Consider the following 18,867-nt stretch of genomic DNA (forward strand, 5'->3'; position numbering starts at 1 on the left):
AAATATTCTTGGGATACATCGCAGGTAATACAGGTCAGACTGTTTTGTTTTTAGTAAACTAGCAGCGCTAATCACTATTGTTTATATAAAGTGTTCCAACAGAATGTGTTTTCAGAATACTATTGCTTCTAGCAATTCTGTGCTTTGGAGGAAATACTGGTTGCTATGCGACCTTCAAAACATGTAATTATTTCTAACCGCACGGTGGCATGAGGTGTATTTTTCAGTAAGAGCATACAGGGTGTTAAAAAAGTATCCAATATTTTAAGAGGCGATAGTATGCATCAAAACAAGAAATAGAGTCTGATAAACATGGGTCCTACGACACATACTTTCTGAAATCTGAACACTTGTTCATAGGCGGTATTCAATGTGGCGTCCATTCATGGCAATCCATTTTTCTGTCCTACAATACAGCAGACTACCAGATAATCATACCGTAGTTGACATCCCTGGCATGGAATACTGATACGTCGCAAGGGATACTGAAAACAAAGGTCTGGTTGCGGATATGAGCGGGGTTCAGCAGAGATGGTGATGTGAATTTTGGCAATCAGCATGTGTAGGCTGATGAAAATCCCCATGCAGTTGAAGAAACAAGGCATCAGCACCGATTCTCAATGAACTTATGGGCAGGCGTTCTTGGTGATAGATTAATAGGGCCATACGTGCTACCACAGAGATTAACTGGGGATCGTCATCAGGACTTTGTTATTAATGTATTAAAACAAATTTCAAAGAGTGCGTGATTCCTTACGCCGAAGGGCAGAGGAATGCATTGTCATGAATGGACGCCACATTGAGCACCTCCTATGAACAAATGTTCAGATCTCAGAAAGTATGTGTTGTAGGACCCATGTTTATTAGACATTATTTTCTTGTTTTGATGCATACTATCACCTCCTAAATATTAGATACATTTTAACAACCTGTATACAGTTTTAATTGTTTTATGGTAATATTATAAATTTGATTGTAATGTTCGGATTCATTCCATTTTGTTCCGATTTACATTCCTCTCGCTAAGAACAGTTATATTCCTTAATTTTATAAGATGACCACGAAATGAAGACTTGAATAACCCAAACAAGTTGGGACTTGCAGCAAGAATCAACTTCTACATTACGATTGATGATGACATTACTCTTGGAATGTGGTTTGTATTGCTTGCCATAATTTTTAATGCATGTCTGTGAAAGCCAGGGCGTTACAACATTCACAATCGCCAAGAATCATCCGAACACAAAAGTCACACTGTGACAAAATCACTATTAGCCATCACAGCGATTTTTCTGGAGCTGTCACAGTTCGGAGTTGTGACGACAAAACGCTGTCACACCCCACTTCTAATGCCATCGAGCGTATTCCGAATCTCACCGGTGAGCAATCCGATGGCATCACGGTGTTCCGAATTCCACCGATGACGTCACTGATGCTCCACCGGTGTCGCACCGGTGCCATCAACTTGCAGAGGTGGTGGCTGTCTCCATCAGCCGCCATCAGTGAATCTGATTATTTCTTGTATAGGGCGGGAATTAGCAGACGAATGACATCGTGCACTGTTGTGTCATGGCGGTGTGTTCTGCTTTAGTTCTGCCGTATTGTTTGTAATGAGCACAACGTAAAAACAATATGTTAATTGCTTATGAGCGAAGATGTCAACGGACCAGTTATTACTACTGATTCAAGAAATAAATTATGCTCTCTTTTCTTTGAACGTGATGGCAGTACGGAAATTTCGCAAAATTTTGCTAGCGTAGCACAGACAACAACTTATACAGTCGCCATGACAGCCATCGATCCTTCCAGCAGTTTTGTTCCTTATTTCGCTGCAACGTGACGTCATTGATGCCACCGGACCGGTGAGATTCGGAATACGCTGATCGTTTTAGTAAGCAACACCCTTTTGCCTGTTCCTACTGTTATGCCTGCTCATTGTACCTGTGTCTGTGTAAGAAAGAGAAAGAGAGAGGTTGAAAGACCAAAGTCCCTTGCATTCAGACCACAGTTGACACAAACTAGGTACAACATGAGAGCAAATTCTACTGGTGTCCTGCAGATACCATAAAGGTCACTTCGACACTTCGACAGTTCCCCAAGGATCACCAGGTGTTATACAGCATCCCCGAATGCATGAGGGTTTCGCCAACTAGGCGTTCCGACTGAAATCGTGACATCCATCAGACTGTAGTGAAGCACGCGATAAATATATCCGTCGGGTAGCAATGAACTTTCCCCTCGATTCGCCAACTAGGCGTTCCCGAATACAGCCTTTGCATGATAATGAATGATTCACAGAAAGGGAGTAATATGACTTTCCATCTCTTCGGCATCATCAAAGACCATAAAATATGAATAGGTCTACTCCAGTGATATGAGATATTATTAAATGGGGAGAAATGGAAATAGTTCGACAAATTACATTTTAAAATTGGTTATTTAACAATTCTGTGTGAGCTACTATGTTATCTTGTCTTTTCAAGGGCCGGATTCTGGAAGGATCCTTGCATTTATGCTTACATTGGTTTACTGTGCACCTTATTACGGAGCGGAAGTGATGGTAATTTTATGGATTGAAAAGGGCAATAGAATACATTAAAATAAATTAAACATATATTATGCGTTTTGTACTTAAGTGCAAGATTAATTAGAACATTTTTCTCGAAGTCTGCGTAGTCTGATAACAGCACATCGCCTGTTTACCTGCGAATATACACATGACCTCGATCTAAATAGCAGCATTTCGTACCATAGTCATTGCAACAATAATGATACATATTTAATTTGCATGTATATGATTATGTCTCGTGATCAGAATATTGTACGAAATGGAACTATAAGAGTTGGAGATTTATCCTTCGAAGAAGTGGCAAAATTCAAATATTTTGGAGCAACAGTAACAAATATAAATGACACTCGGGAGGAAATTAAACGGAGAATTAATATGGGAAATGCCTGTTATTATTCTATTGAGAAGCTTTTGTCGCCTAGTCTGCTGTCAAAAAATCTGAAAGTTAGAATTTATAAAACAGTTATATTACCGGTTGTTCTGTATGGCTGTGAAACTTGGACTCTCACTTTGAGAAAGGAACAGAGATTGAGGGTTTTTGAGAATAAGGTTCTTAAGAAAACATTTGGGGCTAAAAGGGATGAAGTTACAGGAGAATGGAGAAAGTTACACAACACAGAACTGCACGCATTGTATTCTTCACCTGACATAATTAGGACCATAAAATCCAGACGTTTGAGATGGTCAGGGCATGTAGCACGTATGGGCGAATCCAGAAATGCATATATAGTGTTAGTTGGGAGGCCAGAGGGGAAAAGACCTTTGGGGACGCCGAGACGTAGATGGGAAGATAGTATTAAAGTGGATTTGAGGGAGGTGGGATATGTTGATAGAGACTGGATTAATCTTGCTCAGGATAGGGACCAATGGCGGGCTTATGTGAGGGCCGCAATGAACCTCCGGGTTCCTTAAAAGGCAGTAAGTAAGTAAGTAAGTAAGTAAGTAAGTAAGTAAGTAAGTAAGTAAGTAAGTAAGTAAGTAAGTAAATAAGTAATTAAGTAAGTAAGTAGGTAAGTAAGTATTTAATTTGCATGAAAACAGTCTATTTTATTTAAAAACTGCAAGAGATAAATTATTCATCAGTTTCTCTAATGACAAGAGTAAAAGTATCGTACGGATAGAATTTATCGAGTGAAACAGTGTTAACATTTAGGCAAATTACATTTTTTCTGAGAAAAGTATTCATTTGGGACTAATATGGTATTAGAATTCTTTTTTGTACTCTATCCAAAGAATAAGCTGCTGATATCTGCACAATTATATGTAACCGTGATTGACACTTTAAGGGTTAACATAAATTTTATCTATTAACCGCGAGACATTCTTCATGCGAGAAAAATAGTTGGTAAACGGTATACAGATGAAAAAGCACTTATAAACTAGAGAATCCTATAGTAGGCCTAACACTGAGTTGGTCAGTAGAATGCATATTCTTCGGGCTTCTTAGGGACGGACATCTACTTCGTTAGCATCCCACGCTGCTTCAGTTACATCACATGACACTGAAGCAGTTTCCTTTTAAAGTTTACTTTTCGCCATAAAACTAAATTCGCACCATTACCTGGAAAAGCGTTACATTAGAGCGTTATTACGGATGGGAGGGTCGTGCGAACGACGGAAGTTAAGCATCTCCTCTTGTAGTCATTACTCTAATTACATCGACAGGGTGATAGTAGAGAATTTGCCGCAGGGTGTGTCGGCCGTCTGTGCGAGCGGGTTGATGACATGGAAGTTCAGTCCAGGTGAGGGAGTTGATAATTTTACATCTTCAATTTGTCTAACGTCTATGTATTTCAACAGTGTTCCACAAAATGCCACTTCAGAAAAGAAATCAGTGTCTTCCAAAGCAACCTGGTTCAAATATCTTCCTTGGAAGAGTGCACACAGGTAAATACTGTAAAGGAAGACGTGGTCTGCAAAAGTTTGTTGCCAACGCAAACTAAAAGTCACTTATCACTAGCAAAGTTTTACGTTATGATAATTTAAGAGAGACAGTTTTGTATAACCTTACAGACAAAATTAATTAGATCAGTGTCTGCTAACAACTGTGTGTTGTGATCTCGTGAACATTAACGAAATGGTCTTACCTGCCGGTATAAATCAGTATTATACGGTACATTCAATTTAAATCCTGTCCAAATTCAACGTCGCAAATTTCTAGCGCAATAATTAATAATAGATTCCTATTAGAAACAACAACAAAATTTCTTGGCTTAAAAATCGATAATGTGTTAAATTGGAAAAATCATATTAAAGAAATTACCCCCAAACTAAATTCAGCTTGCTTTGCTATTAGATCTGTGCAAAAGATAGTAAATATCAATACCTTAAAAACAATATACTTCGCATACTTCCACTCGGTAATGAGTTTTGGACTAATATTCTGGGGAAATTCCACAAATAGTAACAGTATATTTCTATTACAAAAAAGAGTAATTAGAATAATAGTAGGTGCCAAATCTAGGGAATCGTGTAGGACTTTTTTCAAAAAACCACAAATAATGCCCATGGCTTGTCAGTATATCTTTTCATTAATAATCTTCCTCTTCGTGAAAACTTTGTAACTAATTCAACAGTTCATAGCATAAATACACGTCAAAAAAACGACTTTCATAATCCATCAGCAAGTCTATCGTGCTATCAAAAAGGAGTGCGTTATATGGCAGTAAAAATTTTTAATAGTCTTCCTATCGATATAAAAAATGAAACTCAAAACATAAAATTATTTAGGGCCAAATTAAAGAAGTACCTAATTTCTCACGCCTTATATTCTGTAGGTGAATTCATGACATTCAATAACACTTCATGAAATTGAATACTAAAACTTTGTGTTGTACTAGTAGACTATATTGTAAATCTCGTCTGTATATATTACATATAGACTGTGACCATAAATTAAGACTTTATAATAGTATTAAGTTTTTGACTTGTTCCATATTCTAGCTGTAAGCAATGTATGAATACCATGGAATGTTAATGAATACAATACAATACAATACAATACAATACAATACAATACAATACAATACAATGCAATACAATATAATACAATACATCGAAGAAGATAGGTTTTTATTTGGACTACAGGTCAATTGGATGAGAAGTGAAGGATCATAGCTACTGTGTCACGCATGTGTGTTCCAATATCTATGAAATGATTACACAAATGAGGTTTCAACAAGAACTTGTGGAAGCTGTAGAAAGTTTATTAACTTGTTTTTGGTTTGATTTTAACGAATTATTAGATCTACGTGAAGATTAATTTTTTTGGTCCTACAGAATATATCTGTTATGGTAACATTGGTCATTAGAGGAGAAAAATTCGCTCCGGCGCCGGGGATCTAACCCGGGTCCTTGGTTCTACGTACCAAGTGCTCTAACCACTGAGCTACGCCGAAGTTCAATCCACAGCATTCGGAACGAATTCCTCTCCTCCGCTGTTTTTCCCTTTGTGGCCTAACTCCAAGTTCGACATATATGTTGACATATATTAAGTCAACTGTCATTATACAAGGAGAGCACATGTTGACATATTAAGTCAACTGCCATTATAGAAGAAGCGCACTCAATTGAGTGACTTGGTGGCCGGGATTCCACAGTAATATGCACTGTTGGGCGAAGAATCTACGTAAAGATTATTATTTTTTGGCAGTTGAGGAATTCAATCCGGTGCTGTGGATTGAACTTCAGCGTAGCTCAGTGCTTAGAAGTCAACTGCCATTATAGAAGAAGCGCACTCAATTGAGTGACTTGGTAGCCGGGATTCCACAGTAATATGCACTGTTGGGCGAAGAATCTACGTAAAGATTATTATTTTTTGGCAGTTGAGGAATTCAATCCGGTGCTGTGGATTGAACTTCAGCGTAGCTCAGTGGTTAGAACACTTGGTACATAGAACCAAGGACCGGGGTTCGATCCCCGACGCCGGAGCGAATTTTTCTCCTCTAATAACCATTGAATTATTAGATATTTCCGTCCTATTCATTTCTGGTTTGTACTGGCAACTAATTCTTATAATATTTAACATTTCTTTACATTAACCAGTGTACAACTTCTTCAAACGCATTTTAGACCCAACAATTTGGAAAGTTTATTTCTTAGTCTAGTTTTTGATGTGCCTATTTTTATTTAGAATATAATTAGTAGCGGGCATTCCTACGCAAATACTGCAACTTCGACATTCCGGAAGAAGCAACACTCAGGGAAATTATTTGAACTCCTGCTACACTTATACAATGAAAACGATTCGAGCTTAACTTGGCGATTCCTACGTATGGGTTGTCGTTGACGAGACAATCGATGACCGTAGAAAATATGGAAAAATATTTAATTATCAATTGCGCCTCCAAACTATAATTAAATGAGGCTGAATCATATGTGCACCTGCAATTTTTATGACTGTGCAAAAATGCATCTAATAAAGCTTAGATTTTAATTTAAATATTTTTTATTTAGTTCATATTTATCCACATACTGTATTTTGCCATATTTAGCTACATATTTTGCCACTTTTACTTACATATTTATTATTTTCATATTACATAAAATCCGGGCTCTAGTAACCATCAACGTCATCTTCTTTGTTGTTATCTCGTAATTATAATAATCAACATGATTATCTTCTACAAACAGACTTGTAGGTCAATTGTAAATAAGTCAAGTTAAGACACAATCTCCTCATAGGATTACTTTGTATCTTGCGACTTGTGGCATGCTGAGAAGAACATGTTCAAGAAGATCCGAACCTTGTTAAAAGCAAGAATAAATGCACAACTCTCACTAGAGCAGGCCTGGGCACTATTAACTCAATTGAGGTACTGCAGATTTCCCCTAAACTACCCACTCCACTTTTCCCGGCAGACAGGAATTAAGTATTACTCCGTGGCGGATTGTATAAGACTTTTACGAACTTTCGGCCCTCACTGGTCGCCTGAAATCCATCACTGAAGCACGGTGGCTACTGTGCGTTTGTTTATAAGGCAGTGTAAGCGAAAAGGACATGGAAGGGAATTTCTGAGTTCCTTTCACTTTCCCGTTGCTCCTAGGGCTGTGCTAGATTGATAGAGCGATCAAAAGAGTGATTCATTTAAGGGCAAATGGTCGAGAAAATGGTAAAAATTTCGATTTTTTTCTACTCTCATTTTGAAAAGCGCGCCATCCTGAAAAAAAAGCATGTATATAGTTTATATGCCTTGATATGCGAATTCACTAAGAAATTAAAAAAAATGAAATATTTAGATATTAAACCTGTTGGTAATATGTTGAGGGCATTGAGGACTTTGACAACAAACGTGTTAAACAAGCAGAAAGGGCAAATGCAGAATCCATTAAGGAAGGCAAAATAGAAAGAAAAAAGATATAAAAAAGGAAGAGAGAAGACGAAGAGAGCCAGCAGAATGAAGAATATGGTCCTGAAATGTTTTAAAACAGGGGTGTGTATTACACAAACTTTAACTGCAGTTTTCCGCAAACTTTATTTGTTCACCTATTGTATTTGAACAACTAAACCTAGAAATTTGAAACTTTGCACACTCTTTTATGACTATGCTGTGATGCCGAAACTCTAATGTAGTTTCAAAATTGTGCTAGTTTATAAACGAAAATATGTTGGGTTAATATCAACTGTTTAATAATAAGAATTTAAGCAGTTATAAAATTACTAAATATTCACCAAAATAAATAATTCTACAGTTTCATATAGATCTGAACCTATTTAATGAGTGGTAAAAATTTGGAAGCACTAGTACCAGCTTAGATCATATATAGACGTGGACAAATTATTAACAAAATTGACGATTTTTATGATAATTCTGTTTACAAAATTTCACTTTTCAATTTAGACTACAGTTGACAAATTTGCATATTTCTATCATTACAATAGATAGAAATATGCAAAAATGTCAACTGTAGTTTAAATTGAAGAGTAAAATTTTGTAAAAATATATAATAAAAATCTTCATATTTTGCTAATAATTTGTAAATATGCAAAAATGTCAACTGCAGTTTAAATTGAAGAGTGAAATTTTGTAAAAATATATAATAAAAATCTTAAGTTTTGCTAATAATTTGTAAATATGCAAAAATATCAAATGTAATCCAAATTGAAGAGTCAAATTTTGTAAAAAAATATACAATACAAATCTTCAATTTTGCTAATAATTTCGAAATAAGCAAAAATGTCAACTGTAGTCTAAACTGTAGAATCATATTTTGTAAAAATATGTAATAAAAATCTTCAATTTTGCTAATAATTTGTCCACGTCTGTATTTATATACCCAGATTGCTCGGCGTTATTGGCTTTGACGGTAACAACTTTTGTCAGGTTTACTATGCTGCCATCTAGTTATTACATAAGGAGTCACGTCATAACTCCCATTTGAATTACATTAGCGACTGTACTGCCATCTAGTGTTCGTTTACGGCGGACGGGTGGCAATCCTGGCGGTTGTTCTTCTCAAAGTGCAACCAATTTTAACATAGGAATGAGCAATCTATATGTGATCTGGGGTACCAGTAGTTTTACAGTAGTGTGTATCTATGTAATGGCATGTTTTAGTAAGTCCTTGGAAAATTACTCGATTTAAAAAAAATTCTCTCACCAAACTAGTAATCTAAATCTAATGAATCAGTAAGATTTTGACTTCACACAGTGAAATTTATAAAATTCTGTCTTCACTATTATGATACTTAGAGTAATAAATGTTAATTGTAGATTACGAGTATATAAAAGCTATGTAACAGCTCTTGTAAACGGAAAGATGGATTTTGTTAATATATAAAAAATGATCCATCCATCCATCCATCCATCCATCCATCCATCCATCCATCCATCCATCCATCCATCCATCCATCCATCCATCCATCCATCCATCCATCCATCTATCTATCTATCTATCTATCTATCTATCTATCTATCTATCTATCTATCTATCTATCTATTTACTTATCGGTATTTATTTCATACTAGTAACTCGAAAAGTTCTCGGTGAAACTAGCGCTGCGTTCGTTCCGATGATTTCGCAAGAGAAAATCCGGCATTAATACCACTAGTAAAGACAATACATCAAAACTAAAGTCACCAGCCTTTGAAAATCCATATAGGGTAAAACCTACTCAATTTCGTGATATTCTTTATTTCGTGATATATGAAGTTAGTTCTAACGCGGGTAAAATATACCACACTGAAACTTCAAGTGTTTTGCACACATGGCATCCAATGCTTAAATTCTGTGAAAAGTTTCAAGGTGTGACTCACCCTCGTTTGCTGTCACCATCCATTTACGTGTAGAAAGTGTTGTGATGCGGTTGTACTGCTGCAGCTTTCTGAAAGAAAGGTGATTATCTTATTACTACGAAATATTTTATACTATTTATAGCTACAAACTAATCTTAATATTCTAAGATATAAATCATATTAGATATCAGTTTGTCAAGTGCAATGAAGAACAGAAAGCTCAAGAAAATGTATGAATTTATGAATTTCTGCAAGTAAAATGGCTCCACATAAAGATAAAACATCTGAACAGAGTAGTAAAAATGCAATAGTTGAGGGCTCCGTTAAAAAAATGACAAAATTGCAACATCTAAAGCCTGAAGAAAGTTCTTAGGAAGGTGTTAGTGGAAAAGTAGTCTATATAGATCTATAATGCCATTAAGATGTATTCCCTGAGTCACACTGAAGGACTATGAGAAATGTAGTGGGAACCAACTTCAAAGAATTCCTGTTGAGAAAATAGGAAGATATTTTGGAAACAACAAGATGTCTTCAGGAATCGAAACAAACACAAGTGGTCTGAAACATTAAAAAATAAAATTGTGAAGAAGAAAATATGAGGAATGGATTTGTCGTACATATGGATAAAAACAAAAGATCGAGAATTCTATGCTGCTTTGTTGGTACCATGGAAACTACCAATCTGTAGATTGAAAGAATCCACCCGCTGTATTAATGTGCAATGGGTGAGCAGCTGAAGAAAAATGTGGCAGTGACGGTGAATAAAAGTTTCAGGTAAGTGTGCGAGAGTAGAAGAATGTGGCAGTGATAGAGAATAAATATTATGGATGGAACGTTGATTATCAAGGAAACAGATATACAATATCACGAAATTTGGTAGACTATCACGAAATAAGATACATGTAACATATTTTCAGTTTGGTTTAAATGTTTTCATTACTTTCATAACTTTTGGGGATCAGATTTTAGAATGATAAAACAGTATGTAGGCTTATGTAGGCAGTGAAATAAGTTAAAACGGTATTCATGTTAACCATATGCTGAGTATATAATGCAGTACTTGATGCTGAAAGGCGATAACAGTGTTGCACACGATTGTTTTTTTATGGATTTCTTGCCATCTAGCGATGAAGTAGTGAAATAATTTTTATGGAGCTGATAGCTCATACTTTCAAGAATGCAATGCGTGCATTTATGTCAACATTTGATGTCAACATTTACATCCATGTAACGTGGACTCACAATTTTGTATCCGGTGCCACAATTACATTCATTACAGATATACTTTTTTAGATGCTCATATAATTTAAATTTCGACCCAATTTAAATTGATCAGTATTCCCACCTTTAAAACCTAACAACTTAATTTAGACTATTCAAAATTGACACTTTTACAATTCTGTTCTTGATTTTCAGTTCACTTATATTTTTTTTCTAGATAGATAAGTGGATTTATTGAGTAATATTACACATACGGATTTTATATTGTCATAATTTTCTCTAAAATCCAATGCACGGGTCTTCTGACCGTACGTGCTTTGTACCCAAAACAAGTCCTACTTTGTAGATCCCCCCCCCAACACCTATGATTACATCCAACTACTCTCTAAAAGAACACACATATTAAAATGAAAATGGCACAATAAAACACATTATATAATATATCCTAACCTAAAAGACAGAAAGTGTACAGTTGGGTGGGTACTATTATGCCTTCCTCAGTTCGCGTCAAAAACTTCAACAGCTGAAGTTCTAATCTTTCTCGCCTTCAAGAGGAACAATCCAGTCTTTTGTTCCCATGTAATAACAGCATAAAGCCTTGGTTTTTCTGAACCGACGCATGCGAATTGCGAGGTGCGAGGCCCGCCTCGCACAAATCCGGACTACACGAGAGATAGTGAGTGGTTTCTATAACTGTGAGGTACGCAGACCTCGCACCTCGCAGCTATAGAAACCACTCACTATCTCTCGTGTAGTCCGGATTTGTGCGAGGCGGGCCTCGCATCTCTCAACTCACATGCGTCGGTTCAGAAAAACCAAGGCTTTAGACGTCAAACGCTCTTGTTGCACCCAGTTATTCAATTTCGAACAATTAATTGGCGTCTTGATGTGTGAATCGTTACAGCATGTGATATATTTTGTTAAACTTTTAATGAAAGAAAATGAGTTAGGAAATGAATTAAAATACAGTGAAACCTGCATTTGCGGTCACTTCATTTAAACGGCCACCTGGACAAAAGGCCAATTTTCTCTGGAACCAATTGGATTTTCCACAAGATCAATACAAATTCTCTATTTAGCGGCCACCTCATGCGCCGGCCAGCGGCCGCGGTCTATTTGGATTGGAACCTGACTAAAACAGTCACTCTCCATCAAAAAATCTTTTCACGGATACTGTCTGACCTATTTTTTCGATGGTTAGAGGACAGGGAGCAATGTCACGAGGACAATAGCTAAGTGTACAACAGTACACCCTCCATATCTTGGGGTTAGTTGCTTACTGTTTTATGACTCTTTTGTCACTTTCCACTCCGACCCTACACAGCTATAAATTCTTACTCGTTTTTAAAGGATTGAAACACGGACTTTTTCCATCGAAAATGTCACAGTATGTTTTAGGTTAGTAGTTAACCATTCCATTTTTTTCCCTCCTCTTTCTACCTTTCTCTATTGTCTATTGGACCAGCTTTTACGAATTTGTCTTCTTTTCATTCAGTTGATTCAGAGGTACCGGTACTGTGAAGTTAGTTTGAGAGAGGAATCGTGTCTAACAATAAATCTAGAGTAGTTTAAGAGGTGAGACGAAAAACGATTGAAGAAAGTGAGAAAGGAACATCTACGAGAAAAATTGCAGAAATATTCAAATGTTAAAGGACACACTTAAACGGTATAATTAAGAATAAATATTAAATATTGAAAGAATGGAGAAAAATATGCGTGGTGGCCAAAAAGGAAGAGAGAATCTGTGTTTAGTAATGTGAATGATTTCGTTTACGAATGGTTCAAGAGTGCGAGGGCGAAGAAATTGCCAGCAAGTGGGTCTATGATTCAAGAGAAAGCTCTTGAAATTGCCAAAGAACTCAATGTAAGCAATTTTGTTGCTAGTAATGGGTGATTAGAGTGCTTTAGAAAACGGCATAACATTGCATTTCGTTCTGTGTCTGGTGAAGGAGGTGACATTGCAACCAATGTTATTGAAGAATGGAAAAAATAGACTGCCTTCAATTCTTGCGGAATATGAACTCAGAGACATTTACAATGTTGACGAAACAGGTTTTTTTTTCCAGAGCCCTCCCTAACAAAACTTTGTTTAAAAAAAAAAAGAGTGTAAAGGTAGGAAGTTGGCAAAAGACAGAATAACCCAGCTCTTTTTTTGTAATGCTGCAGGAGAAAAAGAACCACTCTTAATGAAAGGGAAATCATTGAAACCGAGATGTTTGAAAAATGTTGACATGGGCTTATTGGGGGTGAAGTGGACTGCCATCAATTGTTTGAGAATTAGCTATGCGATTTCAATTCCAAGATTAAATGACAAAATCGCAATGTGATCGCTGATTTTGGTGTTTCTTTCCCCAAATACGACATCACACCTCCAGTCCCCTAATCACAGTATTATCTAGTCATTTAAATTGAGGTACCGCAAACGAGTTTTGAAAAGGCTAGTTGCAAGGATGGAAGAGGCTGACAATATGCACGATTGTTGTACGCGCACAGTACTAAAAAGTCAATGAAATTCAGTATTTTCATGCTGATTCATAAAAAACCGCAACCTTAATCAAGCGGCCACCTCATAAAACGGCCATTTTACAAGGTAATTTCAGATAGCCGCTTTAGACAGGTTTCACTGTACAATACATTTTAATTTCTTTTAAAGCAAGGAAGTAGGCTATTTCGTATTCTTTGTTCTGTCGCATAAGTTAGTGTCGATTCTATTTCCAGATATAGGTCAGGGAGCAGCGGAGGACATGATGGAGCGGCAAGTGGCTCGAAAGGACATAAGGGAAAGAAAAGAAGGCTATCTCTGCAACCCAGCCCGGCATATATGCAGACGAGTAAGGAATACTGGATGGAGTACTGCCGCAACACCAGCCTCCATGGTCTGCAATACGTGGGCGAACAGAATAGGCCCATGTCAGAAAGGTATTATCACTCCTTACTGTATTTCTGTAACTCTGTGGTAATAGTTCTAGTAATAGAAGTGGACAGACGACGAGGAGGAAAGGGTGTAAATGGAGGATGCAATCGAAATAGCAATTCATTGAACAAAATTTACGTTGGAACAGTCATATTGATTATTTATGCTCAGGCAGGTATTTATGGAGATCGTGAAAATCACTAATCTTCGCGAATTAGCCTATGTGATTCTGAATAATAATAATAATAATACTAATAATAATAATAATAATAATAATAATAATAATAGTACCTATATACGAGGGCTATCCATAAAGTAACTTCCGTTTTCATATAGCGTGCGTAACAACAGAGACAGTGGTGCCGCTCTTGCGGTGGAGTGCAGTGTTGCCATACCTACTGATTTAGCAGGAGATTTCCTGTTTTTCCATTGAATCTACTGCTCTACTGATTTTTTGTCAAAAGTCCGAATTTCTCCTGCCTTTTTGGCAAGCTGCAGTCATCTAGTTCTACGCCTGGATTTTCAATTCATTTGTTTAGTATACATATAATTATTATGTCACCATGTCTTATTTTTGCATCTTATACACAAATCAAACAATGTTTTCATTTGCCTCCCTGCTCCTAACTCGTTAGCGTCGCCACAATGAGGCTAGGGCTCCACTAGCTGTATTTGACGGCTGCTGTGAGCTGCATTCTACTGCCTAGATTTTTACTGCAAGAAGGTGGCTCCACTTGCTGTAAATTTTCTACATGTGAAAGCTGTAGTTCACCGCTCCGCTGTGCTCTGGCCCGGCTCCACTCCTGTTGTTCAGCTGAAAACAGCGTTGTGATGTTCTTTGTGTACTACAAGATCAAGCAAAAACTGCAGTGAAAATGAGCACACTACAAGTATTTATCAAGGTGATTGTATGTTTGCTATTGGCTCGCTGTCGTCGAAGATTGCATCAAAGAAAATGGTGGATACATCCAATATTAAGCAACAGAAAAACACGAAGGCACGTATGCTGCAATGCATCACAAACTTAGGGAATATCCAGCTAAATTTGTTTAGTTCTACCGGATGTCGGAATTTTGTTCTAGGCATACGAAGTAATTGTTCTGTATGGTTGTGAATCTTCGACTCTCACTTTGAGAGAAGAACGGATATTAAGGGTGTTTGAGAATAAGGTTCTTAGGAAAATATTTGGGGCTAAGAGGGATGAAATTACAGGAGAACGGAGAAAGTTACACAACGCAGAACTGCACGCATTGTATTCTTCACCTGACATAATTAGGAACATTAAATCCAGACGTTTGAGATGGGCAGGGCAGGTAGCACGTGTGGGAGAATCCAGAAATGCATATAGAGTGTTAGTTGGGAGACCGGAAGGAAAAAGACCTTTGTGGAGGCCGAGACGTAGATGGAAGGATAATATTAAAATGTATTTGAGGGAGGTGGGATATGATGATAGAGACTGGATTAATCTTGCACAGGATAGGGACCGATGGTGGACTTATGTGAGGGCGGCAATGAACCTGCGGGTTCCTTAAAAGGCATTTGTAAGTAAGTGAGCATATCAAGTAATAATGCTCATACATAAGGGATGCTTCGCCTCATGGATAATTGGAAAAGGAGGACTACCACGGCCAGTGCAGCCAGGCTTCGGCGACAGATAACGGCACGAAAATGGAACATGTTCTATTCCCCTGGCGGTAGACCTTGGTACTGCCGCCGAAATTCTGTTAGGCGCAGTGAAATACTGCCCATATAGCCACCTACACTTGTTTTGCGTATATTCCATTTTCAGGCAGTAGACTGCAGCTCACAGCAGCCGTCAAATACAGCTAGTGGAGCCCTAGCCTGATGCTTACAAGAAGCAAGGTGTGCTTCTCGGTTGGAGTCCAGCGGCAGATTACATCACCACACAGCACACTGCAGATAAAGACCATGTTTTATACACTTGGCTCAGAGCTATGTCCCTCTCCAATCCACTCGATAGTTTAGTTTTATATATAAAAAAAGAGTAATTAAAATATGTTTGAAAAGAAAGCTTGATTACCCAACACATCTCGCATAGGCCTATAAGAATTTGATGTGTTGGACATAAAACAAATGCACAAATATACTTTACTAAATTATTTCCACAAACATCGTAATCATTTTATATCGGACGGTCATGGATGGACGATATAATGCAAGAAGATTTAGGACAGGTATGCTCAAAATTGTAAAAGCGCCGATTACACGGATGATGCTGCACTGCATAACACACACAGTGTACGGACTGGGCTCCGCAACTACATTGCAGCACCGCCCGTGACATCGCTCTGACTGTCTTACAAATATTGATAATAAACTGAATTTAAAAGAGGAAATATTCAGTTATTACATTATTTATTATATTTTATACAGTTATGATACTATTATACGATCATAGATAATGTTATTTTCATATTCCACATTCAACATGTGTAAGCTTAGGCCTATTCTTTTCTGCAAGTAATCGGAAATCTATTTCCAACGAATTTACTGCAATGCACAAAAGATTAATCGGGATCTATGTTTGGATTTTTGGATTAAGCAACCTTTATTCTCGAAAGTAATTGTTTGCGCACATACTGTATTTCGAGTGGCAGCGAATAAGCTCCTCTTGGGATATTGCGTTTTCTTCATTTTTGAATACTTCTATGCTTGGCAAGTCATATTCTCCGCATTTAGTCCTGAATTCTACGTGACTTTGTAAATCAATTAACTCGTCCTGGAACTGCACTCTCACAGATTGTACTAAATTTACTACGACAGGATTAACAAAAAGATTAATATCACTTTCCATACGTCTAAAATCATTAAATCTATGTTTTGTGAATTCACATTTGAGCTGTTCCAGTACAGAGATGTAATTAACTATATTTTGTTCAGGCAGAATAGATTTCCGCGAAGGGTTTTTAGTGCCTTAGCTAATTTCCAACATACTAGACAACTTGCTCCTAAATATAGACTCTGAATTGTTCGACTCTCTTCAATGTTTGGCCTATCATGAAGTGCTTTCAACTCTTGAAACTATAGTGCACGTTGCACCCCTGAAAAATTATTTTATCATAACATGTATTTCTGTTGGAATAAAATCACCACAAAACAACAACAACGATAATAATAATAATAATAATAATAATAATAATAATAATGTTGATATACAGTATGAATACATATTACAAAAAACAGCTTCCCTGTCATTTCGGCATGTTCTGGATGGCAAAGCGTATGATGTTTTATGTCGATCAGTAGTATTCCTGACAATACCTTACAACATAGTAAACAGTTAACGTTTTCACAACAAAAATAGTCTTCCTCCCACACTGCACGGAATGATCGTTTGCTTACAGAGGTTTTGACTGTGTCATTGTCCCGCACTCTTCGTGCGTTTACTAAGTACTTGAACTGCCTTCCTCAGTCATCCGTCGAGCTTCGAACGAGGAACAGCACGCTCTACATTCGAAGGTTGTGATTACAGAACGTAATCGGGAGTCAGAGAATGAGCATACCTGATTTAGGATTTTATGCCGTCCGAAATGCAAGACCGAAGCAAGTGTAAGGCATAGCTCAAATATTCGCCCAAGATTGTGTAATAACTTTATCAAGTCAAATCCGAATTAGAATTTATTGAATAACAAAATATTTACCAAGAGAATACTCAAATTGATTAAAACATAATTATTAATCTATGTCATAAATTCGTTAAACATACATAGGTATACAATTGGGCCTTAATAAATTAATTGCAATATTTATACTTCTAGTGAATCTAATTCCAACACTTACGGCTATTTGTTTACTAACGATCGACAGATATTACATATAGTTAGGGTGACCAGACGTCCTCTTTTGTCCGGACGTGTCCTCCTTTTTAGGCCTTTGTCCGGGATCTGGACGGATTTTTAAAAATCAACAAATGTCCTCCTTTCCGTAACTTGTATGTCTGATATTTTGAAATTATCTGATTTGACGCCTTTTACAAATAATTTTCCCATAGGTGGCAGCAGCATCGACAGAATATACTCTTTGCCAACGATAACTCTCTTTCCATACAAAGTAATATTAAATTCACATATTGTGCGGTCTTTTTATCTATTTTCATAATTATGTTTATTTGGTTTTCATATGTAGTTAACTGTAAAATCATTTTATATTAATAAGTTCATCATAAGTATATTGTAATAAAATACATATTGGCATAATTTTAAGTATAATATAGGCCTAAGCCTAAATATAAATAGAGTAGATATTTTCTGTCCTCTTCAATAATTATAATTCCTTTGACTTTCCCTATGAAGCTAACTGTAAAAGCATTATTTTTAAATTTTATCAACATTATTTTTCTAATATTAACATACTTTTAAGCATGATATAAGCCTAATTCTGTACTGTAAATATTTTGTAAGAAAATATATATTTACTTATTTACTTATTGACTGGCTTTTAAGGAACCCGGAGGTTCATTGCCACCCTCACATAAGCCCGCCATTGGTCCCTATCCTGTGCAAGATTAATCCAGTCTCTACCATCATATCCCACCTCCCTCAAATCCTTTTTTAATATTATCCTCCCATCTACGTCTCGGCCTCCCCAAAGGTCTTTTTCCCTCCGGCCTCCCAACTAACACTATATATGCATTTCTGGATTCGCCCATACGTGCTACATGCTCTGCCCATCTCAGACGTCTGGATTTAATGTTCCTAATTATCTCGGGTGAAGAATACAATGCGTGCAGCTCTGCGTTGTGTAACTTTCTCCATTCTCCTGTAACTTCATCCCTCTTAGTCCCAAATATTTTCCTAAGAACCTTATTCTCAAACATCCTTAATCTTTGTACCTCTCTCAAAGTGAGAGTCCAAGTTTCACAATCATACAGAACAATCCATAATATTTATTGTTTTATAAATTCTAGC

The 18,867-nt window shown here is 36.8% G+C and overlaps 1 protein-coding gene across 4 annotated transcripts in view; it reads left to right on the top strand.

Annotated features, from left to right (window-relative positions):
* The first annotated feature begins 3,834 nt into the window (after positions 1–3,834).
* Positions 3,835–18,867, top strand: part of LOC138708945 (pickpocket protein 28-like) — a 93,498-nt gene continuing 78,465 nt past the window's right edge. For 3 of the 4 annotated variants that reach the window (XM_069839329.1, XM_069839328.1, XM_069839332.1), the window contains exons 1-2: positions 4,318–4,456; positions 13,744–13,944. In XM_069839329.1, coding sequence (XP_069695430.1) covers positions 4,356–4,456; positions 13,744–13,944 — 302 coding nt within the window. In that variant the 5' untranslated portion in view covers positions 4,318–4,355. The other variant, XM_069839331.1, reaches the window with a different exon arrangement.

Source organism: Periplaneta americana, chromosome 11 (genome assembly GCF_040183065.1).
Source record: "Periplaneta americana isolate PAMFEO1 chromosome 11, P.americana_PAMFEO1_priV1, whole genome shotgun sequence".
NCBI classification, from domain to species: Eukaryota; Metazoa; Arthropoda; class Insecta; order Blattodea; family Blattidae; genus Periplaneta; species Periplaneta americana.